Raw genomic sequence first — 26,695 nt, 5'->3', positions numbered from 1 at the left:
AAACGAAAGGACCACATGGATTTAACCCCAGTGGGCCTAAGATATCCAAGGTTAAGCTGGACATTAAATGAGATCATCCTGTATTGGATACGTGTGCTTCCCGAACACTTTTTTGTCATCCTTATATGAAGACCAGCATGCTGAAGAGCAGAAAGAGAAAATAATACTGCTAAGCAACATTCAAGAAGGAGCTTAAAAAGCAGCTGACCCAAGAAATCCCTTTTTAGAAATGGAAATTTCCTTTTCCCTCTTGGCAAAGCTAGAGGGGGGGGTGGAGTGGGTGGGTGGAGAGGAGGGGTCTGGGGAGTTGTTGAGGGTGAGATGTGGGGCAGGTAAATCTTTGATCAGCTACAGTTAAAGACACTCTCAGACCCTGGTCTGAAGGGATCCCAACTCACTTTTAAGGTTCAAGGAAAGCCCACATTGTCTAGCTGTTCTGAAGGAAACCTTCAAACACTCCCTTGCCCAGCTGAAGGTCTTTTTTTAGGGAATCCCCATGGGCTGGTGATGTTAAGTGCAGCTGACCTGCTTATCCTTTCCTCTGCCCCATCCAACTGTTGCCCACAGATTCCCAGAGTAGCTTCTGAGCCAGAATTAGGTGGGTTCTGGGAGTAGCTTCTGGGAGGAGAATTGGCACCCTCTTATCCTGTGGCAGAAGTGAGGAAGACCGCACATGTCAGGCTTGGAAGAGCTGATTGCTCTAAGAGTTTCACATCACTTTCACCTTCAACCATTCGAGCAAGAAAAAGCCAGACCGTTCTCTCAACCACATTTTCATCTCAGTGAGCTGAAACTGATCTCACTTTCACCATCACTCAATTTCATCTCAGAGAGGTGAAATAATGCTAAATGTTCTTTATTTCTTGCTTGCTTTCTGCTGCAAATGTCTCCATCTGTTGGAAACTGAGAATAGAATAGGAATAGGGATAGGGATAGGGATAGGAATAGGAATAGAATAGAATAGAATAGAATAGAATAGAATAGAATAGAATAGAATAGAATAGAATAGAATAGAATAGAATAGACCAGACCAGACCAGACCAGACCAGACCAGACCAGGTTGGAAGAGCCCTTCAAGATCATCACATCCAACCTATCATCCAACACCACCCAACCAACTAAACCATGTAACCAAGCACCCTGTCAAGTCTCCTTCTGAACACCTCCAGTGAATGTACCAATGAACAGTATAGAAATGATGAAAAAATGAATCATTGTGTAATTGGACTCACTATATGAATTTCAGTGATGGCTTTTCAGCACTTCCATTCACCTGGAGACTTACATTACTTAGAAATGGCTTAACAGGAAGTATGTTGAAGAAAAGGTGGTGTTTATGAGCTCATCGTCTGTATAACAGAAGTCCAATAGAGGCTCTATCTTGCTTTGCTAGCACTAGCTGTTTGCTCTGCAGCCCATCACCCTCTCAATATCACAACCCATCTTTGCTAATCACTTTCAAAGAATCTTGGCCAAGGTACTTGCACCCAGGAGCTTCTGAACTAAACAGTCCATGTACAGACAGAAGAATGGGCTGCAAGAAGGGCTGATGATTGCGCACTGCTGGATTTGTGCCTGTGTGTTTGTGTCCCCACAACCTATTGTCTGGGTGACACTGAAGTGGGTGGACTAGTGCTTAAATTATGGGTGCACTCTGGGGACATTTGTAGTTGGCTTGTGCAATGGTTATGTGCAAGCGTGCAGCAGCTGGGGGAAGTTACAAAACTTTGCTAGCTCAAATTCACACAGTGTGGCTCGATGCATTGCTGTCTCTGGGTATGGATAGGTTGGCAGTCGCTGCTGGCTTCCCTTCTCTGTGTGTGTCTGTGTCTCATTGAAGGATGAACAAGTAAGAACAATTGAATCCATTTAAATAAAATAAAGTAGCATGATATTGCAAGGGCATGCTTGCAGACCAAAGGAGCTTTTTCTGAACAGGCTTGGTCCTAGCAGTCCCCTGGCAGCCAGGCCAGCTCCACAGTCCCCCAGAGCTACAAGGGATAAACAGCCTAAAATGTATTCCTGTGATTGGGCATGTCTTCCCCCACTGTGAAAGCTGTGCATGCCACCAGCCTATTTTTCATCATGAAAGTACGCAGAGAGAGAGCAGAGGGCAATTTGTCCCTTTGTGACTTGTGTTTTCTGAAGAAAAGTGAAGAGTGAGGGGAAAATCAGCCTGTTTGCATTTTCATGCACTTCCATGCAACCAGCCTGTTACTCCAGTGATGTAGCATTGGCCTTCTGGCTTAGCACAGCACTGTATAGCACAGGAGCATCACATAGCACAGGACCACTTGATACTAGATGTTAAAAGCTTGGCTACAGAACAGGACCAGTGGTCGTGTGTGTGGATGCAGTCAGTTCTGCAGAGCATCATCAGTCACCTTTGCAACTCTCAGGTCCCTCATGGCCCAGAAAGACCTCTCTGTGCCCCCCATCCCAGGTGCTTGGTAAGCATCTTTTCCTCCATGAGGGGATAGCAGAACAGCCCTTTCAAAGATGGGTCTGCTCCGGGCTGGGGCTGCCCCCTCAAAATGACTGGTGGGGCTGGCACAGCATCAGCCTGTTGTCTAAGATCTCAGAGCCCTCAGCCTTGACCACCCCTGGGGCCTTTCACTGTCAGCAGAAACTTGAATCATGGACCAGCAGCTGGTTTCAGCTTAAAAATCATACAGACACACTGCCCAAGAGCTGAAAAGATCAGTATCTGCTGTAACTACGATGGTGGAAAGATTCCTGAGTGTAGGCAAGATTCAGGCAAGAACATCATATGGACTTTAACTGGCTAGCAGCTTACCTGCAGCTCCTAAAAACAGTACTGGTTGTTCTCCATCATATGCAAAGGATTATGAAATGTATATGAATGCTTGGCACTCCCTGGCATAACAGTGATGAGGGAGTGGGGGGGGGGGCGGGAAATCCTTTTTGTCCTACTCACTAGGTAGGTTCTCTATAGGTTATAAGTTCCAGCGTCCTTGAGGTTTCATGGTGCAGATACTTCTTTTCCATCTGGAAAAGATGGAAGAGAATTATTTCTCCTGGCATTTATCACTCTCCCTGCTGAGTCAGTTAGGGGAGTTGCTTTCAGGTGATATGAGACAGAGAATGTGTCATTTTAGTTCAATAAAATTATCAAATATGTGCAATACAAAATCTTGTGTCAAGTGAGCTTTTCTGGGAGTGCAGCAGCCCACATGTGGATTTATTTGCCTAGTCACGTGGCTGTATTCTTTAAAGATACACAGAAGTGTTGACAGGACAATCTCCTTCCTTGCATAAAGTAGGTAAACAGGAAACCAGATTGCTGTGGTGTGGGCTAGGAACAGCAGCAAGACTGGCTCAGTCCTTTAGAAATTATTTCAGTTCATTTTTTGAGTGATTGAATCCCACACAGGTGTTTTTCCATCCTCCCTTGAGTTAATGTGATTTTAAATTGAGAAGAGGTAGGTTGTTATTTTTGTATTTGCCAGCTTTTATTCCCCATGTAAAATTCATTATTGTTTCCCATTTAATATTCATTATCATGTTGCCTGGTGATTGAACAGCTATAAAGACTGTGGTGAATACTTGTAAGTGCTTACCTACATTTGCATGGTGGTATTTTCAGGGCTCCCCTGAAATCTGTGGGCAAGTACTCTAAATGTGACAAAAGCAGAGTTAGGTGAATGTATACTACTGAAAATGCTCCCTAAGGAGTCAGTAGGTCTAACTCTTTTCTGTCAACTGCACTTACCTCCAAAGAATTTGTAGCTGTTAAAATCACTGAACAAGTTTTTTAGGGGTGGAGCATTTTCCATAGGGGAAAAGAAAGTCTGTATAGGTGGCACTTGTATTTATTGTGGGTGTGTATATATAAAGAAGAGCATTAATAAATAGCACTTGGGCAAGTAGGTTTGCCATAGGGGATATGATTATACATTGGTCCCCACTGACATGCCAAGTATCTTTCCAGGGAACTTAGTGGTGTTCTGAAAGAAAGACTTCTGAGTCTGGTCCTCCATACATCATATTTCTTCAGCAAGGGAAGACTTTTGAATGGCAGTCATTAAATGTAAGCAAACAAAATGTTTGAAGAAGCTGCTGAGGGGTTTTGCATGAGCTGGGGGAAGATGGGCTTGTAGTTGAAACCCTGCAGCAGAACTGCCTACTGTGGTTTCAAAGGCTTCATACACACCCCTTACCCTCCCTAGAAGGAGGTTAGGTAGTAAAACTGGGCTGCTGGACCATTGGCCAGCGGTTCTGCTGTCCTTCCTGGGATGGCTACTGAATGCTTACCACACTGCTGGCAGATGAGAAAGTTTCTCTCAGGGATGTGCTGGAGGCCTCAGGACCTGACCACAAAACCTCTGCAACCAGCCTCTTTTACTGTGCTTTCCACAGGAGGTGGGAAAGAGTTTCTTTTTTTTCTCAGGCTGGTAAGGGAGCTAGGAAAAGAGAAAGGAAAGTTTCACCCTGCATGGAGTGGTCAAATGCTCCTGTTCACCAAACAAGCTTTTGGCAATCTAGGGCCTTTTCTGAAGCCTCTGTTTTTGAGGCGTTGCCTTACTTAGAAGTTTACCAAAACAACTTGTGTTTAAGAGAAAGGCTGGATGAGGCTGTGTGGCGCTTCCAGTGAGCAGCCTTATTTTCTTCTTGGAATATAACTGGAAGGCATGAAAATTCATCTCTCTTGCAGTCCTTCCCAGATTTGTCTTCTCTGGATAAACAAAAGGTGCAGCAGTTTCCTCTTTGCAGGCCCATATGAAAACACTGCAGGCTTTTGCTTCATCCTCTGTTACCCATTGTGAAGAATGCAAAGAGGACTCTTGCTCTGCATCTCCATTTGTGTCCTTGCTCCTTGCTTGTCTGCTGCAATTGGGAATTGTAATGAGTAAACGTATTTCCTAGTAGTGGTAGTGATAAACCTTGGTGAGACTGTCCCTGTGTCAGCCCTGCACAGGTCTGTGCAGAGCATGAGGGAGACAGATGCTTGGGAAGACACCATCTCAACTCTGCTTGTGAATTCTAAGAGAAGGAGTTGTCTCTAGTATGAGGGCATGATGTGCTTGTTAATAATTGCAACACATCCTAAAGGAGGGAAACATCTCCCTTGCCGCCTTTAATCCTAGAACAGATAAGGAGCAGCCTGTAAAAGTGGGAGGAGACACGAGAAAAAATTTAACCAGCCATAAATGAGAAGTTGATGTATTTCTTTTGTTAAAGTAGGACCTGACCTTTATTCTTCCTTTGCAAAGTATTGTAGTTCAAGTTGATTAAGCATGACAGGTACCAGGCCATCTTCTCAGGGCTGACCAGTCCAGAAAAGCCAGGCTGCGTCATAACCCGAGCGTATAAAGCTGCAGAAAAAGTCAGGCGACAGTGTTGATTTAATTATTAAGGATTCTGTTTGTCTGAGTCTGTCTGCCTCTCCTACCTACACCCTGCATTATGGGCTGTTCTTCATTACCTGCTCTACCTATCTTCACAATCTAGCCACAAACAGTTTTGGTTGACCACACCACTTCCCTCTTGAAAGTTAATACTGTTTGACTCATTCTGTACTGCTAACACCAAGCCAAAGAAAACAAGCCAAAGAATAACCTGCTTGTATGCAGTTTGGAAACTTCTCAGAGGCCCTGCTTTCAAAATGCTATACAGTAGCTTACTATATCTCTCTGCAGCTGCAAAGAAAATGAGGAAAGCAAAAAATGGTTCAAGAACCTAAAATAAAGACTAGGCAGAACCACATGAAATTTATGAGCTTTCAGTGAACCGCGGTCCTGTGTAGGCACAATGGAGCATTACTACACGGGAGAGACTACTTAGTAACCTACAGATTAAAACACCCAAACTCGTTGCTTTGGAAAAACAGGTATTTTCAACTATTGTGTGGAAACACCAGCCACCAGGCTTGGTAAAAGCAAAGCCTGTAGCCTGGCTATAGACTTTTATTGGACAGGATGAAAGTTTTTTACAAGTCATTAAAGTCTGAATGGTCAGCATCCATGTGAAGTACATTACTTTTGTGTTGCCAAATCCCCCTGGTTTATGTAAACAGTAAGCCACAGGACTTGACCTTTAACTTGTAGGTCCCATGTACAGCTCGCTCTGAGGCTGAATGATGGAGGCCTTTTACTGTCTGAAGATATGGTAGACTGATGAAATGGGTTTCTGTTTCAGTTAGTTCCCTGACCTCCAATATTATGATGTTTGTGCAACTCACTTTCCTGTTCATCTGTCCTCTCAGAGGCGCTATGAAGCTGACAAGTGCTATCATTCTTTGCTTTTTTCCCGAATCAGGCTGAGGGAGGGGGTTTAGAGTCATCCCACCTAAGCTTGCACGTTTGATTAAGGGGTATGAACTAGGAGCCTGGTCCCTTGTATTCAGCAGAAAGACAACCTTCTCCCAAGGGTCACCCAATTGGTGGCTCAGTCTATGCTACATGAGCCTTCTGTTTCTGCAGGTGGGCTTTTTTTTGCTATTGTTTTATGTTGTGCCTTCCCCCCCCCAATAGAAGTGCCTTTTTGTGCCCATATTTTCCTTGGTTACTTGCTGGGCTGATGGTTGGCTGGTTGTGTATCATTCTGCACCTACTTTTTCATATATATCTTCAACTATGATGCCTTAGCCCATGGCTGGAGGGTATTCTTATGGCAGTTTGTACGTGTGGGAAGATGCAAACTATAAAGAAACAAAAGAAGCTTGTGGCAATCTGATGCTTAGGTTGGGAGTCATTCAAACTGTCAAAGAGTTGGTATTTTTAAAGTATATACATTGACATGGGGGAAAGGGAAAAGAAAGCAAAGGGTATAATTTTCTAGACTAATTTAACTTCCATTAGCAACTTCTGGCCTCCAAACTCCTAATACTCGATTCCCTTACTTTTCCTTTTCTGCAATGACCTAATTCTTGGGGTGAACCCACAGAATAATTGCACTTCCATGGCAGAAATAGAAGACATGCATATGCTAGATTCACCAGGAGTTTTCATGGAGCAAGCAAAATAATTGTGATTTAAGCGGAAATGTATGTGTGCGTTGCTATTTGTAAGTACAGCACAGGCCTCAATAACAGAGCTAGAGGGAGAGGAAGCATTGCAAAAAGTGTCAAGATTGCTTTTTCTGGCTGTGGTACCTCAGGGTAGACATGAGGTTTTTCATATGTTCATCAGGAGGTAGGGAGAGAGTTGGGTGGACTCATCCGGGAGGAGCCTACAGCCTCTGTCAACATGCCAGCTTGTGCAAGGGAGAACAGTAGCCTCCACTTGTTCATTTTCCTAATGGAGCTCTCCCAGTGCATCTGGATAGTGAATCAGTGGCAAAAAGGACTCTCACTAGGAAAATAGGAAACCAAAGTTTGTTTTCTAATGCGTACCAGGCAAGAGGGGCTTGATCTAGACTCTGCCACATGCTCTGGTTTGTTCCAGGGCAGAACTCTTTTTCACAGCATATTTTGTTCTACCTATGGCATCTGCTTGTGTGGATTGTATTTAAAAACACTGATATAAAAAAGAAGAGAGAAAAGAAAACAAAACCAAACACAAAACACCAAAATATTGTTTAACTACTGTTAAAACACACAGACAAAATCTGCACCAGCCATTCAGGGTGCCTGTCATTGCAGTAGGGCAACTAACCTCCCAATAGAGGTGCGAGAAGCTACCTGGGCTGTACCTGACATATAAATCTTTGTTCACCTTGGTATCACTGGACACTTGTTCAACATACAATCAAACTGGATTATCTGATGGAAAAATTAAATGCCCAGCATAGGATCATACCTGAAACATCTAGTCTGTCTGCAGGTAGTTGGAGTAACAAGGCACATTTTCCCACAGAGACACAGAAAGCATGCTCCTGACAGGAGAAGCACTTCACCGCTTCCTGGTGTCAATCTGTCTGTGACTGGCATTTCTCAGCATTTTGCTTCTGAAGGGCCATAGGATGTCAGCTTGGCCATCAAATCACATAGTATCCAGCTTCATTTATAGGTTGCCCAGCACTTTGTGCCACCATCCAGTCAGGTCTGATGCCCAACACTGATTCTGCTGGTAATTACAGACACGGCACAAAAATCTTGAGCATAATATCCTGTCTACCATGATGTCCCTTCTGTCTGGAAACAAGGCTTGTGTTGCACTGTGCTTAAGAAAAACAACAAAACCCCATAACTGCTGCTGAGTCTGCTTGAAGCTCTGACTACCAACACTGTTCTTTCTCTTCACCCTAGCAATAATACTTTTAATTGAGGTAAGAGAAAATATTGTACAGTGTGCCAAATTCCTTTTTTAGCAACTTTTTTGTGTTATACTTCTAACACTGTGCAAGAGGTTAATGAGCTCTGATACTGTCCCATATTGATCCTTCAAATGCCTGAATGCATTGTAAGTATTTTCCAAGTGATGGAGGCCAGAGAGGAAACCACTCTGCAAAGTAGGTATTTTTTTCAAGCATGATTTCCAAGAGCCCTCTGAGCTGCTATTCAACAATGGTTAGTGCCTTATGCCTAGCACGCACATGCATCTCTGCAGGATCAGATCAGGTCTGTTGGAAATCAGAGAAACTGGTGTCCTAGAAAAATTATACTACTTGCTCTTTCTCTGCAGACAGAAGATAATGGGGAAAGAATATGTAAAGTATTTTATACCTGGGATATCTGGCACATAGAAAAATATTACTGGTTTATGCACTTAAGGCACTATTTCTATTGTTAGCCAATAAAAAAAGGCCTTTTTGTGTGTGTGTGTGAGCAGGATAGCTGATTTTCAAGCATTTACATTCCCCAGCTTGGTAGCAACATAGAAGCACTACATTTTCATTGACTTTTGTTTACAAGAATGTGTCCAATTTTTTTTACTAAAAGTAGTGTGTTCACTTCCTAGAACAGTGTGAAAGAGTATATTTTCTTCACATCCTTCACTATGAACAAAATAACTGGATTTATTTTAGCTCCATGGACAAAACAGTGTTTACCACTTTATTAACTGAACACAATGAAACATGGCTTATTTTCTACCCCACTAGAGATGGAGCCGAACCAAAGCCCTGAAAACAAACAGCCCTAAAAAGAGGAGATGCCAGCTTTGGTTGAACCAAAGCATGAAGTCTCATCAGCCACTCCCTGTTTCAGCAAAGTCTGGCTAGATGCTGTATTTTCCTGTGTATATTCCTGTGTTTCCACCTTCTGGATGTGAAGTTTCTATTTCTGCCTGCATAAAAAGGGAGCAGAGGAGAGAGTAGGATGTATTCTGTTTCCATTGTGGAGAAAGGACTCCACTTAATTAAATTCCCCTTATACTATCTCCATGCAAGTACAACCTGCTGATTTGGGGCAGAAAATTTGTGGGTAATAAACATGAGGAACCCTGGCATTTCTGCTTCAGTTTGCTTTTAGCCAGGATGCTCAGCAGCTGTGAGCCAGTGAGTCTCCATCTGATACCTAGTCCTCCGAGCCCAAACCTTTTGTGGGTGTTTAGTAACTCCTGATGCATGAGCTTCAAAGAGTCAGATTTGTGAGTGAAAGAGAATAAGCAACAGAAGAGTGTAATTGTCCTGTGACTTCCTTCCATTAATCCATTCCAGCAGTGTTTACTTGTGAAACAGTTCTGCATAGTCAGAGTAGTTTCAGTAGTATCAGCTGGCAGAATGAGAGTGGCAACACCTTTCCTTACCCTTTGTTTTACCTGCTTCTCCTCCTTCTGAACCTGAAAGGCATCTAGTGACACCCTTTAAAACTAGGTTAAAAGGAAGGTGATGTGAGATCTTCCTTTTTTTTCCTTCATCTAGAGGCAGTCCAGAGCACTGCTGTCATCTGCATGGGGCTGGCCATAGTGTGAAATCCACAACGAGCAACTGTTCCCAATGAGTGTCTGATGTGCACGAAAATGGGGGCTGCCAAAGCACTTTGTTCTTCTTGTTTCTGCACCCAGAAACCAGAAGGCTGCGAAACTGAGTGCTCTGCAGTCTGTTAAAGTCTATAAACCTGCATTTCCCTCCCATTAAGAGGGCAAGCATTTTCATGTTGTGTTGCTGTAAAAGTATCAAAAAAGCTGAAGTCTTCTGCCCCCCCTTATTTAATATTTTATATAGAAAGCATTCACCTGACCTCACTGAGGCAGTACTTGAAAGGGGTAAGGAAGAAAAAAATCTAATACATACATACTCACCACCAAACCCTGTGGTTTAGCCAAGTCGTCTGGATGGGCATCTGAATATTCCAGTGATTTGAACGCTGACCCTGCAACCCAAAGGGAAAACAATTCTGCCATTTTCTTTCCTCTGCTAGTACCTGCAAACTGATTCTTGTCTAAAACTATGGGGACACAAGGAGGGAAAGAAGATATTAGTGCTGTCTTGTGGCAAGCCTGCTCTATCTGCAAGCTCTGGGCTCATGTCTACTTCCTTCAGCAACTGGATGTTTGATGGGCTTCCATAAAGTTCCATCTGATTTGCAAAAGTGGCAGATCCCCATGGCCAAACTGCTGGCTTAGCAGATCTGCACTAGTTTCCAAGTGCCTTCCTGCTGCTCTTTTCGTCCTGCACCATGCTGCTCTCCTGCAAAGGGAAAGCTTGAGCTTGTTGTCACCACACTGAGCTGGGAGGTGAGTGTCTGCCACAGGGTCACTGCCTGACCACAGGCAAGTCACTTAATTTCTGTGTCACTCAGTTTTCCATCTATAAAAGGGGGATAATAATAGTCCTGGACTTCACAGGGGTGAACTGAGGAGAACTTGCCTGCTCTGTAAGCAAGCCTTTTAGAGTGTAACTTCAAAGTAAAGCTAATAAACATAAAAATACAAATCACCCTAGAAAAGCTCTACCCATGCATTTATAGTGGCTTAGGAAAACCTTTTATATTTTTTTCCATTTTTCTGGCATAGTTCTTCACTTTGCTGCTGCAGATCATCGTGCAAAACAGGTTCTGTGTTGCTACCTGCAGCAGTCAGCAAGGGGAAAAAAGGTTGGATAGCATTTCTGACTGAGGGGAAAAGAAAATGAGCCACATTTGGAGCTACGTCGTGAGATGACATTTACCTGGCATTGATTCTATGTACTTCCCACCAAAAAATTGCAATGTATGGACAAAAACACCAGCAGCGCTCTCCTGAGAAGGAACCTGTTGGTGATGGTCTTCCTTCCCACAAGTGGAATTTTCACAAGTCCAAAGGATGAGACAGATATGTATGCCCATGCACCACTGGTGCCCCCAGACTATGGAGGAGGTACAGTGCAAGAGGCTGCTAGCTGAGACACCCCTCTTTAATGCCCAAAATTCAGCAGGAGATCTTGGACAGCATAGGGCTGGGATGGAGAGAGGACCAGGAGTTTCACTTGATGGATGTGTGGTGCAGAGACAGGTGGAGATACTCACATCAGCTCAGAGAGAGTTGGTCTGGGAATGGGGTGCCCTGCAGTGACCTTGGGAGGGTGCTGTGCCTGGGTTAATTTGCCTTGCTCGCTGCCTGCTCGCTGGTTTGTTCAGAGCGAGCTCAGGTTTGTCTGCCCTGCCCAGTGTCTTGTGCCAGCTTGGTATAAAATTAGTACCTAAAGTATATTCAAAGCAGGAAAGCTAATTCCTTCCTCAGCTGCCTTAATGCAGCCCTTGTCCTGTAGGCTTCAGAGGAACCACTCACCTCCACGTGAAGCTGCTAGCGCACAGGCTTGCACTGCTGGGACATTTAGCTTTATGCCAGGCAGGAAAGCTCCAGATGCTGGGAGAGCAGCAGCAGGGAGGTAGAAACAGGAGGTTGGGTAGCAAGGGGTCATTGGGGCGCTCCCATAAAAGCAGAGGATATCTGAGTGGAATTTGAAATTAGGAATAAATTACATTGGAGGAATGGACTTGGAAGGATCTGGTTCTTGGCTCTGCAAGCCCTAGGTTCAGCATGTTGAAGCTTAAAATAATCCAAATGTATGAGGCATTTTACAAATGTCTCATGACTCTGCATGTTTGCATTCAAGTCCAGGGTCAGGAGACCAAGGCTTGAGGCCGCATCCTGCTTTGCAACTGCTGACAAAGGAAGCGTTTGCTCTTGACCAACCAGAATGTCAGATAAAAGTCTTTTTCATCTCTCTTCACTTCTCCCCTCCTGTTTTCTCCATTTTAGAAGCCCTAATGGGTCTCTTTAATGATGAAACTGCTACTACATAAAGTCTTACTACATTTTAATATATTTTTTTTCTCCCCTCTTGGGATAATTTACAGCACAGTGGAATTCGAGACAGTTCGAACTGTGCCAAAGGGCCTGGCAACAGGAAGAAACACTGAGCCACTGCCATTTGGAACCATAATATGAGTTATAAAATTTAATTTTAGAAATGTAGCTACTGGGAACTGCCTTTAAATGTACTTTTTCCTTTCAGTGCATAAAATGGTCCTGTGTCTTGATTGAGCTGTTAGGGTGGCTTGAAAGAGTGCTCTGTAGAGTCAGGGGCATACAGAGTTCTTCAGAGATCTTTTGCTGCTTATTCACTGATACTCAACATTGGAAGCTGGATGTTTAGAAATGTTTATGTACTAACTACTACAGAGATGTGTGGAATAGGGCACAGTGAATTATTTTCAGGAGCTTTGTGCCAGACTGTTTGACTAATGTGGCCATGAGTTGAGAGAAGACTCACATAAGAACCACGCTGTCCACCTCCTTGCAGGGAAGACAGAGATGCAAAGAAAGCTGCAGAAGGCAACTCTTCACAACAGGAAAGTGAAAATCAGGAGTAGATAGACAGCAAACTATGATATTCAGCAGAAATCAAGATTAATGTCACCTTCTTCAAGGGAACAAGTAGAAAAAAAGGGTTTTTTGACCTCTGGGCTAGAAATTTGACATTCTTTCCCATTAGGGTAACAGTGCCTCCCAGAAGGGGAATGGATGAAACACAAAGATTCATGAGGTAGCTGATTTCCTGTGACAAATGCAACAGAAATGGAGTTTGGGGGAAAAGAAAGATCATGACATCCATTGCTCCACATGAGGGTCCCCAAGTAGAAGGTATGAAAACAACATCTTTGGAGCTGGAGATTCTATGCCATTGACTAAATACAGATGGCGTCAGTCTTTGTCCTCATTAAAGTCAATATCTTGCCTTGCCTTTGGAGAAAGCATCTTGGAAAGGACAACTTGTGTGCCAGGGAGAGTCTTCTTCTGGCCTTCCTGATGAAGAGCTGTTTTCTGTGATCTTTAAGAAGAAAAAGCTGTTTTGGGGGACAGGGAAAATGACATAGGAAATGGTTGATTCCACTGGTTACGCATGTGCCTGAACCATCCCATTTCAGACATTTCACCAAACATGATTCTGATAGGGAGGTTTCTATATCAGCTTCAGCAACCTTGCACAATAAGAAATCTGACTTTTGAAGGCTATCTCGTAAGACTGGAAACCAGTGGACACAGGAGTGGTTTGAAAATTTGTGACAGTAGATTAACTCTTAAAGAGGTGGAAGAAGGATGTAAAATTTGTGCCTACTGGAGAAAAAGTGTTCCGGTGTTCCCTCTTGTATGCTCTGTGCACTGTCTTGGTGGTTATGGGTTGACACACAAAGGATCCCAGCACAGAGAGCAGCCACAGGCAACTGTCAGAAATGCATTACCTTAGTCCTTGCATAGTGCTCACTGCTGCTTGAAAATAGTCCTGCCCGTGATGAGATGTGTCTCTGCCCGTTCCTGAGTCTGGACATGATCCAATGCTGTGCTGAAACTGAGCCTCTCCAGTACCTTCCGTGTCACCCTCCCAGCTCCACAGGGCCACAGCGCTTCATGGGTACTGTGCTGCCATGGGGAGTGCTGAATCCCCTAACTCCCATGTAGTTATGACCAAGTCCACTGTTGACTGTCCAGCGCTGTGGTGTCTCAGGTTTCTAAAGCTCCCAATGCCACTAAGAGCAAGTTGATTGCTCCAGTTTGAATTCTGCCAGCTTCTGGTGTTTTGAGGGTTTGGTTGTTTTTTTTTCTTTTTCCTATTTCTGTCTGTAAATCCTCTGCAAAAGGATCAAAAAATGGAATTTGTTTGGATTTGTTATTTTATAGCCCAGTAGTGCAGGTTTAGCACAGGAGCCACTCAGTGTCTCGTCCTTTTATGCATCCTCACAGTCTTCCTTTTAGAAACTCTTCTTCCAGAGCGAGGTGTAAAAAGGCATTGCAGTTTTTGGTGGATCTGGTCATGCCTCAGGTTTCCCCATAGTATGATTACAATGCATGACTTGCTTGTGTCTCCTGTTAGTAAGTTCTTGCAGTGGAGGTGGTTTCAGTTTAATTTCGGATGGCCACTAGCTGCTTAGGAACTTTACCAGGGGACGAGGGGTTTAAAAAAGTAAGAAAACAAAAGAACATTTTTAAAAGAAAATAAGTCAACAGACCTCATGTATCAGTGAGATTTTCTGATCTTTTTCCCCCCCCTCCCACAATAGGACATCGTCAGAAAATAGATGAGCAGACAAAGCCCGGGAGCTTGTCCTTTTCAGAGCGCCTGAGTGAACTGGAGCAGTTGCGTCGTACAGCCATGAGGGTCAGCCCACACCACCCAGCCCCCACACCCAACCCACGAGCCTCCTTGAACCACACCACTGCTTTTAACCCTCAACCTCAGAGTCAGATTCAGGGTAAGTACCTGAAATCCTCCCCCTGCTTGCCCACCTCCCTCCCACCAGCCTGTGAAGCACTGGGGCTCACAGGCAGTGGCCTCCTGCCCCTCCATCTCTTCTGGACTCTCCTTGGCTGCCTTTAATGCGTGAGAGCCTTTTGCAAGTGAAAGGAGGGGATTCCTAAAATACATCTGTATTCCTAAAGACCTGACAGATTTTAAGGGGTCTATACTATTTCATCTTCCCAGTGTCAGCACAGCTCATGGTGTTAGTTAACCAGGTAGTGATAGGACTAGGGGGAATGGAATGAAGCTGGAGGTGGGGAGATTCAGGCTGGATGTGAGGAGGAGGTTCTTCACCATGAGAGTGGTGAAACCCTGGAATGGGTTGTCCAGGGAGGTGGTCGAGGCCCCGTCCCTGGGGGTGTTTAAGAGCAGGCTGGATGAGGCTCTGTCCAGCCTGATCTAGTGTGGGGTGTCCCTGCCCATGGCAGGGGGGTTGGAACTAGATGATCCTTGTGGTCCCTTCCAACCCTGAATGAAACTATGAAACTATGAAACCTCACCCAGAACTGTCATGTCTCGAAAGCTGTTGTTTTCTTGCAAAGGTGCATTAAGCCAGGCCTTTTTCTATGTGTAGGTGCACTTCCAGGCAGGTATTTATCATTACATTATGTGCTTGAATGAGAAAAATACCATCAATGCCTTACCTTGACCTTTCCTAGGAAGGCAGCCACAAAGAGAGCTTTTCAAAGTGCTTTGTCCCCTGAAGACATGTCTTAGTGCTAAGACATTAATGTGGGCAGGCTGGTTGGAGCATATTTCTGTGGCTAGTGATATCCAGGGGGGTTTATTTGAATGAAAACCTGCAAAATGATGACTCAGGAGTCTGATCTCCTCTGAGATCATCCTCTCAGATGATGCCAGTGAAACCAAGCCGTCACTGAAATCCTATCTGCCACTGCTAGAGCTGAGTCTGTCTCTGCTAAAACCAACTCTCTCTCGAATCATCTGGAACTTGGTGAGCAGTGAATCAGGTCACCAAATTGTCAGCTCTTATGTGGTCTGCAAAGCATGTATCAAAGATTCACACTGAGATGCACCTAAGGAAGGGCATGGGGCAGTATTAATTTCAGTGAGAATTGTTCCTGATGGAGTTTGCTATTCTTCTATTCTTCCAGCCAGAATGAAATGGCTGTAGTCAAGGTTCTCTGCTAGGGTTTTGGGGAAGAAATAGTTACCACAAATGCAAGTAAGTTCTTTTTTCAGCATGTATTTTCAAAGCCAGCGTACTCTCTGTTGTCTGCAGAAAAGGTTATCACTTACCTAAAGCAAGTACTTGTTACATCCTTTTATTCCCAGGGCTAGGGAGGTCTTTTACTTAGCAAAATCTGCAGATCTGCTGTTGACTTTGCTGTGAGCACTTCTGAGAAGCATGGGAAATAAATCTGCACATTTCCATGTGCCGTACTGTAGAAAGAGAGGGGCAAAAAGACAATTGGAAGGACCATTAAGCTCTCTCCCTTTTCCCTTTCTAAAGCAATGTTAGGTCAGCTCAGGTGAAGGATCCAGTCCTGCTCCTTTCCCAGCACCTGGCAATCCCCTCACTTGGTTTTCTGATTTGCAGAGCAAACTGCCTTGGGTTTCTCCTGCACACATCTCTGCTCCTACAAAAGAAAACACACATATTATTATGGCTACTCAGCAGCCAGCAGCTACGTGGGTGGAGGTATCAGTCTCAGACTCACATTCTTCAGCTTCTTGGGAACACTATATGCTTAGCAGAGTATCAGGTTTAACGTCAAGTATCCCTCTTCCCTGGTTCCCTGTGAAAGTCCCTAGCCTGTACAACTTCAGAGCGATAGGCTTTTCATGCCTGGCCAGGGATTCAGCTGCTCTCTCTAGAAATAGTTTCGGTAGTTCACGCTGCTTTGCTGTTTGCCAACAAGACTTTAATGTGTTTCACCTGTGGATGTAGCTCAGAGGACGACAGCAGTGGAGCCGCGGAGCCGCTAACGTTTCCTCTTCTTCACCTACCAGGCTGCTTTCTCCCACTTTCCCCTTCTCTCTGCCTTCAAAATGTGCACGCTATCCATGGGGCAACTTGTTAAGGCTTGCAATCTCTCTCAATAAAATAAGCCCCAAACTGAAGCCTCCCTCATTTGGGACTGTCTCTGCTGCAGATGTCTTCTAATATCTAGCGCTCTTCTTTTCAGGGTCATGCTATCATAGTGGGGAAAAAGGAATACAGTGGGAAGGAATTCCAGCATTATCATTTGTAACTCAGTTTTCAAAGTATGACTTGTTTTTGTGCTGTTGTCCTGAGTGACCTCTAGACAGTTGGGATATTTAATTTGCTTTCCAATTTTGATCAACTGCGCTACATGTCAGAACACAGGCCTCCAAAACCAAAACACTTCTGACCTGCTCCATAGTGTTTCTATACCTATCCATGCAATTTTGCATCCTGAAATACTTCTACTGAAACTCTGTCACTGAAGAAAGCACAAAATGCTTTTCATATAGGTATAAAATAAGACCTAAACCTCCATACATTGCTGATTCCCAAGTAGCAGCATTAAACTTTGTCTTAACTCACACCACTATGAATCACATGCTGCTTCTCTATTCATCCAGGTCCAATGATCAGAAAATGTACTCAATACAGGCATCTCAGAGTAGCTCTTGGAGCTTGCCATGCCACTAAACCATTGTTTATTTCTTAAGGCTTTCATTTGTAACAGGATTGAGGTTAATTTCAACTTCCTATTTTAGCATGTCCTGAATCTGAGCTTAAAGCTTCTTGTGTCATGGATACAAGTGAAAGCAAGTTAAGAGGCCATAAATTGCTATAATCAAGTTTTATGCTTCTTTCATATCACAAGGAGGGAGAAAGTACACCTGTTCATTTAAAAGATCTAACCATAGCCAATTCAGAGACCAAAGGGGAACAGAAGGGGAGAAAAAGCATCCACCACATCACACATGGTTTAAGTTGAAAGATTACTTTGTGCTTGTACCAAGCGTATAATGTCAAGGGATTTGATCTACATGCACAGAGTAAGGATATTCAGTTAAAGCTTCAAACCTGGCCCATGCTTCTACTTTAACTCACCCCTTCCTCTGTATAGAGGTGAAAAGAACACAGAGCAATGTGAGCTGTGCTGGAGTGTTTAGGAAAGCTTAGATAAGACCCTTGATGAGCATTTAAGTTTATATCTATAATAACTGTAAATCTATATTGTGACTGAGTTTCCTCTAACACCAGCCTGAAACAGTTATTAAATTTACAATTAGTGATTTTACAGTGGTTAATGTTAACCAGCATAGGTAGACCTGTAATTCAAGAGTTTTACATAAATATGAATTTATGGGGCTCTTTTACAGTGTATTTATTTTCAGGGCCAATAGCAATGTGAACAAATGTGTAAGTCATCAGGCCAAGGAGGTTTTCTCTTGAAGGAATTAATGTTGAGTTAATGAACTCAATAAATTAATTCCCAACTAGAGGGGTTAGGAATGTAATTCAAAAACAATTTCATAACTTCAGTAATCTTTTTTTTTCTCCCAGATTAGCCCAAAAATGTTTCCAACTAGTGATTTATTTAGTTACCCATAGGTTAAAAAATAAAAGGAAATAAAGCTATTTGGCTTGACTAGGGGGAAAAAATAAACATTGTAATTAAGCTACAGGCTTCTGTCTCTTTTTAAGCTTTTACAGCCTTAAAAATACCTGAGTTTGCTCAATAACCTGTTTTATTTCTTATATTTTCTTCCCCCCTCCCCCCCCCCTTTTTAAATTTTGTAACTTTATATGTTAAGTTTCAGCTGGGACCACACTTTTATGACCACATCCAAAATCCTTGGAAACAAGAGGCTGTAACAACATTGCTAACAGATCTTTAAGCAAAGCAGCAGAATTAGCACTGGTAGCAAAGCAAAGAGAGATCATTTAAAGATCAGGTCTTTGAATTAGCATGAAACACAACAACTGAAAGATTATTTTGTTGCAAGCCAGCCTTTTGTCCTCCTCCAGGTGCAATATGCTGTGTTTAAGAGACATTTCAAGGTCCTTGCTATCGTAATCTCATTCCACCAAAACCAGCCCAAGTTTATCAGGGTTCTCATGAACTGGTGAAAAACAGGAGTGGAGTCAAGGGCGGTGTTTAAGCCCAGGGATTTAACACAGCTTTGTTCCTACTACAGCTGTATCCTGCCCAATTTTTAATATTTCTACTTTGAAATCAGCTTAATAGACCATAGATTAGTAGAGTTAGAAGTGGTTGCACAGCAGTGCTTCAGAGTAGGCTTCAACAGGGCTATCATAGGATCATAGGATGTTAGGGGTTGGAAGGGACCTTCGAAGATCATCAAGTCCAATCCCCCTGCTGAGCAGGACCATAGAATCTAGCACAGGTCACACAGGAATGCATCCAGATGGGTCTTGAAAGTCTCCAGAGAAGGAGACTCCACAACCTCTGTGTGCAACCTGCTCCAGTGCTCTGTGACCCTCACAGTGAAGAAATTTCTTCTCATGTTGAGGTGGAACCTCCTGTGCTGTAGTTTATATCTGTTGCCCCTTGTCCTATCACAGAGTGTGAGTGACACCCATCCCTCAGATATTTATAAACATTTATTAAATTCCCTCTCAGTATTCTCCTCTCCAGACTCAAAAGCCCCAGGGCTCTCAGCCCCTCCTCACAGGGCATGTGCTCCAGTCCCTCAATCATCCTGGTGTTGTCTGCTGGTATGCAGGGAAAAAATTCACTCTTGCAGAACTTTTTTTTTTGTTAAAGCTTGTTATCTTGATCTGAAAAGCACAGATTTTCCTGCCAAGCAAAATGATAATTATGGAAAGACTTCATTGTAATATCTACCATTGTGCTTTATTTTATGAAGTATTGGTGGGTTTGTTCTTTTTGCATGGAGGCAAAACAAACCATGAACTGCAGTTGTGTGTTATGAAAGATGTATGAACAATAAAGTTATTTTAAAATCCCCTTCTTCCACCACCACATCCCCTTCCCCATCATATCTGCCCCTTTTCCACCCCATTTCTCCTCTTTTTCCTCTCAAATCCCAGAGCACCTGGGCTCTGTTGGAGTCTCCTCCCACCCCAGGTGTGACCACTTGGCCCTTCCCGCCCACTCCCCTTTTTAATCTCACCCAGGAAAGGCAGAAGCCCCAAGCTGAGCCCATCTGGGCTGAGGGATCCTCCTCTCATCACTGGTGAGTGCCCATGGTGCACACTGGGTGATGGTGGTGGTGACAACAAAGGCCGGGGGGCCTCGTGGCCCCCCGGTTAGGTAGGGCAGTGATTGATGACTCTTCCAATATCATTCACGGGTGCTGGCTGGGCCTCCTTACTGGGGCTGAGCTCCTCTGGGTGGTATCTTGGCTGGTTGAGGGTCTTGGCCTTGGCTCTGGGATGAGTGCAAAAATGGTAGTGGTGGAGCAGAAGCTGTTTAGGCAAGGTGGAAGGTGGTGTAGAGGGAGAAGGAGCCACTCTGGGAAGATGAAGTGGGGTGGTGGTGGGAGAGCAGGTTTTATTGCTGTGCCCCTCTCCACTTGAGAACAGCAGGTCAAGCAGGGCTGTCATTCTGCCTCCCCATTCTGCTGTTGCAAAATGCAGTTTTCAGGCACTTTGGGGAATCCAGATTGAGGTGCTCATAGCTCCCTGCCAAAACAGATAAACAGGCTTTCAAGATCAGGGGTTTGCCAGCTCTTTCCATTGTGCAGTGCACTAAATGTGGTAGCTTTATATTTTCTTTGGATGTGCCTGTGTCTCCTCATCTTTCCTTAACGTGGTGCACTTGCAGGGCAGGTAAATGGTGATTTAATTGCAGATCAGTCTTGATGTGGCCCTGGGCAGCCTGTTCTAGTTGGAGGTGTCCCTGCTTACTGCAGAAGTGTTGGAGATGATGACCCTCGAGGGTCCTTTCTAACCCTGTGCAATCCGGGAATCATCCCATTTCCACTTGAATAACCACCTGACCTCTCGATCCCGAAATACACTCCCCTGCCTGAGCTTGACACCCTTACTATCAGCCCCACTCCTGCCTCCCTTCTCCCCAGCCTGTGGAGTGGTGGGGGGTGAGTTGTGTCAGCACACTCACTGGCAGCACAGGAGCTGGCAGTGAGCACACAATTTCCAATCAACATGGCCAGAGCTGCCAAGTTCCCCAGCTCCAGTGCTTCTTCTGGATGTTCAAGATCCCTCCTTCCCAGCCCTGAGTCCAATTTCTTCACCATGAGCCAGGTTGTGAACATTTTGCTATTGGCTAGGGAAGATCTCTTTTAATGTAGCTCCCCTTCATCACCTATCTCTGGCAAATGTGTGCCGAGAGCCCACTCCAGATGAGGAGCAGAGATGCTTTTTCTCCTTTCCATGTCAGCAGCAGTTAAATAGTTCCTGCATGGGGAAAAGGAAGCAGGTGAAGCTACCCCCGTGGCATAGAACCAGAGCTGAAGTGCCACCACCACCAGGAGGCTGGAGAAAGCTTGTTGAAGTAGTGGTATTTTCCCAAAATGTTTTGCAAACTGGGTCTGTTTAGCTGGAAAGGCTTCAGAGGGCTGTATTCAAAAGAAAGAGAAAGCTTATAGAAAGAAGCATCTCTTTTATGTTTCTTTGATTTGCAATTATTGCTCAGCACATAATACCTTTATATAATGCCAGGAGGAACCTTTGCAGGCTTTGTTTTTAAGGGGTGCAGTGTTACTAGCAGCAGGCTCACCCAGCTGTCTATTGTGTCGTAAACCAAGCTGAATGCGAAGAGAAGAGCACACAAGCATGTGAACAGGATAAGCAACACAATTCTTCTTTCATTCAGTTTAAAAGTAGTCTACTCTGGGGAGCAGACTCCCTCCTTTTTCACACCCCTTACTAACAAATACAAGGCTGTCTGAATCCGTCTTGCAGCTCTGCAGGTACAGGTGCTCCTGCTTTTGTCCAGTTACTTGCATCAAGCAAACTGTAACATGCCTTAGGAAGTTTGCTTTAAAGCACAAACTAAAAGGGAGAAGCAGAAATGTGACTCTTGTCTTCTTCAGAAGCACAAAGTTGTGTAGTACTTCTGGATAAGTGAGACTTCATATTTTAGTCTGAAACTAACACTCTCCATATTTGTATCTTGGAGAATATTTATGAGGCTGCTGTATATACAGAATATGTTGTATAGACTAGAAAATATCAGTCTGGTTAAGACATACACAAGATGTGCCTAACATAATTAAATAACCCCCAGCTTCATAGTGTCCTTTTATTTGTTTTGATTTGTTTGGGTTTTTTACTTCAGTTCTCACCATCATATTTTACTCAATCATTTCATCTCATGTGAAAATAGGTTCTTTACAGCAAGAGGCATGTCTTTCATTTGATCTGTTAAGTTTGTAATGACAGCTGTGTCCTCTTCAAATACTAATTTTGACAGGGAGAAAATGTTGTTGTGACACATTTTCTCTGCCAAGACCTTGCTTATCTGCAGGGCTGGTTGTGCTGTGACACACAAAGAAGGATGGTGATACTCAGCAGCGGCCCAGGAATGAAAGTGGTCCTGAGGAATTTCCTCTGTCCGGTGTTAGAAATGTCATCTTTTCCCTCTTTCCCTGCCAGAAGCAGGCCAGCAGTTTTGCCATATTGAGATACCACAGGTGGGACACTGTATTAACAGATGCATAGAAAGACCACTTCTTCCTCAGGTCCAGAGGAAGAAATGGTCAACCAGTGTTCCAAGAAAAATTCAATTCAAGAGGCAGCCAGTGCAAAGTCATTGTTATTATAAGAGAAATAAAGACCTCACATTAAAGAAGAGGTTAGCAGAGCTGAGCTTATGCAGCGTGCCAAAACAGAGGCTGAGAAGGAAGATACTTACAGTCAATAAACACAGCAGAGAGGTTCAGCACTGGGAAGGGAGGAGAAACATCTGCGCTGAAGGACAGTGTTGGCTCAAGATCAAGTGGTTATTCTGTAAACTGACCGTCAATGAATTTAGACTGGAAATTAGAAGATGGTTCCTAGGTATCAGAGCAGCCCTGGCAGCCTTCCAGGGGGATATCAGAGACAGCAAGACATAATTTAAGTTGGATCTTGCTACATTATGCAAGTGCAGAACATGAGGTGTGGCTGGGCTGCAGGGCCCAGAGGATGTTCTCTAGGCCTGTGTTTTCTTCCACTCAATCAATGCTCTGCACTTCTGGCTTAACTGAGGTGAAACAAGGGACATTTCAATTCCCAGGACAGGCAGGAGGATGCTCAGGGATCTTCTCAACTGTTTGCTCTGCTGGATCTCAGTGACAAGCTAAAACCTTTGCCTGCAACCTCCCAGTACATTCCTCCGTACTCCTACATGGACCATCAGATCTTCAGCACTTCCTGTATATATCCCACCTGGGATGCAGGCTCATTTGTCTCCCCAGCACTGATGTCGGAGACCTCATGCTTTGCCTGCTAAGGGGAAGGCTTTTCCTATTTGAGGGTGGCAGGAATCCATTCTGCTGCCTCATCCATGCACCTTAAAGATTCATCCCCTTCAGCCACAGATTTGTGCCTCCTCCATCTGTTCCCACTTGGGGCACAGTGAAGTGAGGAAGCCAGTTCCTCAACACCTGCCCGCATTGCATGCAGCTCACTCAGCTCCAGGGCATAAAAGCCTTGCTCAAGAGCCTCCTCTGCCTCCTCACATTCAGCTCTAGGAAAAAAACAAAGGGCTTGAAATTGTTTAGCTTTTTCATCAACTTAAGGCCCTAATGGAAAGAGTTATGTAATGGTGTTTAATCCAGAAGATTTCCAAGTGTCGATATATTTAAAAGATACCAATCTTAGTTTTCCAGTTGCTGGCACTTCCTGACATTAAAAAAGCAGTAGATAAGGCAACAAATATGTTCTCAGTCCCTAAGCCACATCTGCACTTGCACAAGTTTTTCATCTGCTTTTTTCCCCAGCTTTTGTCCTCCAAACAGAGCATCCTAAAGAAGGGCTTTCACTAAAGAAAAGGAAATACTGGATTTAAAGCAGAAAGCAAGAAGTTTAGAGAGATCTGTATTTTGTTCTAAGTTTTGTCAAAGTCATTCTGCATATCTTTTGGCAAGCGATCTGGAGCGTGATTTTTTTGCAGAGTACTTTGGAAAGCTTAGCACACCAGAAATGCACCTTAGCAAGACTCTTGCTAGTGCCCAAGAACCTAAGCCACAAAGAAATCAGGGACAGCTATGGAAATGCCTTTGGAAATCCCTCTATCCATCTGGATGAATCTTTAGGCAGATATACAATTTGGCAACTCATGCCCAGACACAGTTTTATTTTTCATTAATCAAGACATAGTTCTGTTTTTTTCATTAATCAGTCCATGTCTTTTACCACATGAGAACAAGGCTGAGCTGATGGATACTGCTATGAGAAACAGCTTGCAGGTAGGGACAAGTATCCCTGGTTCAGTTTTTAACTTGCACAGCAATCTGTTCTGGTTTGTTTTGTTTTGTCATCCTACACTTTGTATGCCAAAGTCCCTTCTCTGTTACGTCACTGCAGAAGTGGAGCTGCTCTCTAACCCAGTGAAGGAACCTTTTGCCTGTATTGTGGCCACCAGCCTAGTGTTAGTGCTCTTGGTGGTCACTGTGATTGCCAGAAAAAAGAGTGAAATACTTGGGCTTGCTTCTTTCTCCTTTAGCTCTCTTTCAGTACAGCAGTGCTGGAGTCACTCTTCCATGGTGGAGCCTCTGCTGGCTCTTCCCCTCATTTCTGAGGAAGCTGAGAAGGCTCAGCATCTTTCAGCATGGCAGCTTAAATACACTGTACCTCAGGTTATATTTGTCTGCTGTTGAGATTAGCTGGATGACTGGGTTCTCCTGCTTTTCCATGGACACACCTTATTCTGGCTCAACATTTCCCTTGCCTGGCACTAAATCTCACCTATGGCACAGAAATGCTAGAGGTGTCTAAAGCAAATATCCCTGCCTGCCCCAGAGGCAGGTGCTTCCACTGTCCTGAGCTTTGGATGGTGATGCATGGCCACATTTGGTAACATTTCAGCATGCTGTTCCTTGTTTTTTTGGGTTATTCCTCACTGGCCCTTGAAGTATATTCTTGGCATTTGAATGGTGCAATTGTGAGGAAGATTAAAAGCACTGATTGCAAAACTCCAGCAAATAAAATCTCTCAGTTCTTTACTGACAAACCCAGTTTCTTTCCATAGCGTTCTCCTCTTTAATCCCCTCTTGGCAGAACATGACATGTTTTGATAACAGAGCTCAAATTACCTTCCATGGTAAATAAAGCAAACAAAACATAAATAGGAGCTACTTACCCTAAAAACAAACACCCACTGAAACCAGTTTATTAATCAGCTGATGCTACCCATGTGCCAGAAGATACCACGTTGATTTTGTAATTGAATGTATTCTTTTCCCTCAAATACTGAATTGAACCTCTCAAAATTTGACATACTAAGGGATTAGAGCTGAGTGACCACAGACATCGATAGTATTTGTCATCTAGAAAACAAAAGAGGAGGAAATGAGAAGCCTAGCACACAAGTTAGTGCTGAAATGTTTGATTCTGAGGTGAAAGCCACACCTCAGTATTCAGAGCCCACATGGTCTAGACTGATACAGACAGCTAGAGTTGGATGGAGTGCAGTCAGCCCCTCCAATTCTTCAGGAGGCTGCAGGAGTTACCTGTGCTCATAGAAGCCAAGGGACTTTGAATTCAGGAGGTCTGGCACAAACTGCTTGCTTTGCCAGCAGGATTTAACCATGGGGCAAGGGGCTCTTTTCAAAGCAACAAGTGCAGACGTGCCCTTGTCTCATCCACTGCCATTGCTTTAACAAGGTGTTGTGTCAAGGAGACCTTCTGTAATGATCCCACATGATTAGAGGGTTCACAGGGCTCCTTTTACATGACTTGAGTATGCAGTACACCCTTAGCAAACTTACTTATATGTTTCCCCTGTGTATTCAGTATATTATGACCCCTGTAAATGGAGACTGTTCACATGCAAAGAACAATGGGCTTAGATGTGCTCATGAAAACAGTTACAAGAGGAAGTGCACATTATATAGTCAAATAGACAATCACCTCTGTGTGACCATTTTCATTCTGTTTATACAATTATTCTCTTAAAAGCATGATAAGCAAAAGCATATGAAGAGGATCCATTCAAAAATTGTGGGTTTGCTGTCAGGGTCAGCTTGACTTCCAACAACAAATGCCCGGGACTGTTTCAGAGGTTTACATGTTTTATCTGTGTTGGGCAAGATATTCAGTTCAAGACCACTGATTCTGAGAGCATCTAAGATCTGGTGCCCAACTTCAGGCACTTTCAGAGAAGGTTTGGGTGTGTTTTTATCAGCTACCCAAAAATGGAGGGGGATTACTAAGCATGCTTCAAAATACAAATTATTGTGGTCTGCATCCTCCCTATTTTTAAATAATTACAATTATCAGAGCTTTTAGATGTGACTTGTTTAGGTTCCTTTGGCTTCTGGCAGATTAAATTCAACAGATCATCACCAACCAAAAGCAATAGCAGCAAAAATCTTTTGCATAGCAAAAAAGTTACCTATTCACTGCTCTATCCATTGATGAGTTTTCAGCATCCAGAGAAGTTGCTGTAAACTGCCATGTCTTCTGACCTGCAGGAAAGACAATGCTTTGTCAGAAGCAACTCTTCATTTTAGTAGTGTACTGATGATTTAGAGCCAGCTGAGCAACTGTAGCATTTATGATGATTTAAGCACTTATTGCATAAATTTACTGAAGTATAACTTAATTTTTAAAATCCCAGGTCTCAACAGTGATCCTCATTCTGCAGGAAAGCATGTGAATAACTGCTCAAAAGAATAGTCTCTTTGATATCTGTGGGACCTGTATAGACATAAGCACTTTTACATGCAAAACCGCTCGCAAATGCAAACTCTGCAACAATTAATTAGTTCATGGGGGGAAAGTGTCCATCAGAAAACAATGCTGCCCTGCCACACATTATAGAAGTGAACGCTTGTGTTACCCTGGAAAGGAATCACACAAAAGGGAGGGAAATATTTCAAGAGACTGTAAAGCAGGATTTGCCAACTAACACTCGCCTAGGTACAAATGGATTGCTAATGTATTGTCAATTCTACCCCTCCTCTGCAAACAGTT

The 26,695-nt window shown here is 43.7% G+C and overlaps 1 protein-coding gene across 2 annotated transcripts in view; it reads left to right on the top strand.

Moving 5' to 3' along the window:
- RUNX1 (RUNX family transcription factor 1) overlaps positions 1-26,695 on the top strand; it is a 178,888-nt gene that overhangs the window by 129,964 nt on the left and 22,229 nt on the right. For both annotated transcript variants that reach the window (XM_068144576.1, XM_068144575.1), the window contains exon 6: positions 14,387-14,578. In XM_068144576.1, the coding sequence (XP_068000677.1) occupies positions 14,387-14,578 (192 nt within the window). The remainder of the gene's footprint in view (positions 1-14,386; positions 14,579-26,695) is intronic.

This window comes from Melanerpes formicivorus, unplaced genomic scaffold (assembly GCF_026170545.1).
Source record: "Melanerpes formicivorus ecotype bairdi unplaced genomic scaffold, bMelFor1.0.p_v2 SCAF_11, whole genome shotgun sequence".
NCBI classification, from domain to species: domain Eukaryota; kingdom Metazoa; phylum Chordata; class Aves; order Piciformes; family Picidae; genus Melanerpes; species Melanerpes formicivorus.
Note: the sequence above shows the minus strand (reverse complement) of the source record. Positions and strands in the feature narration are given on the sequence as shown.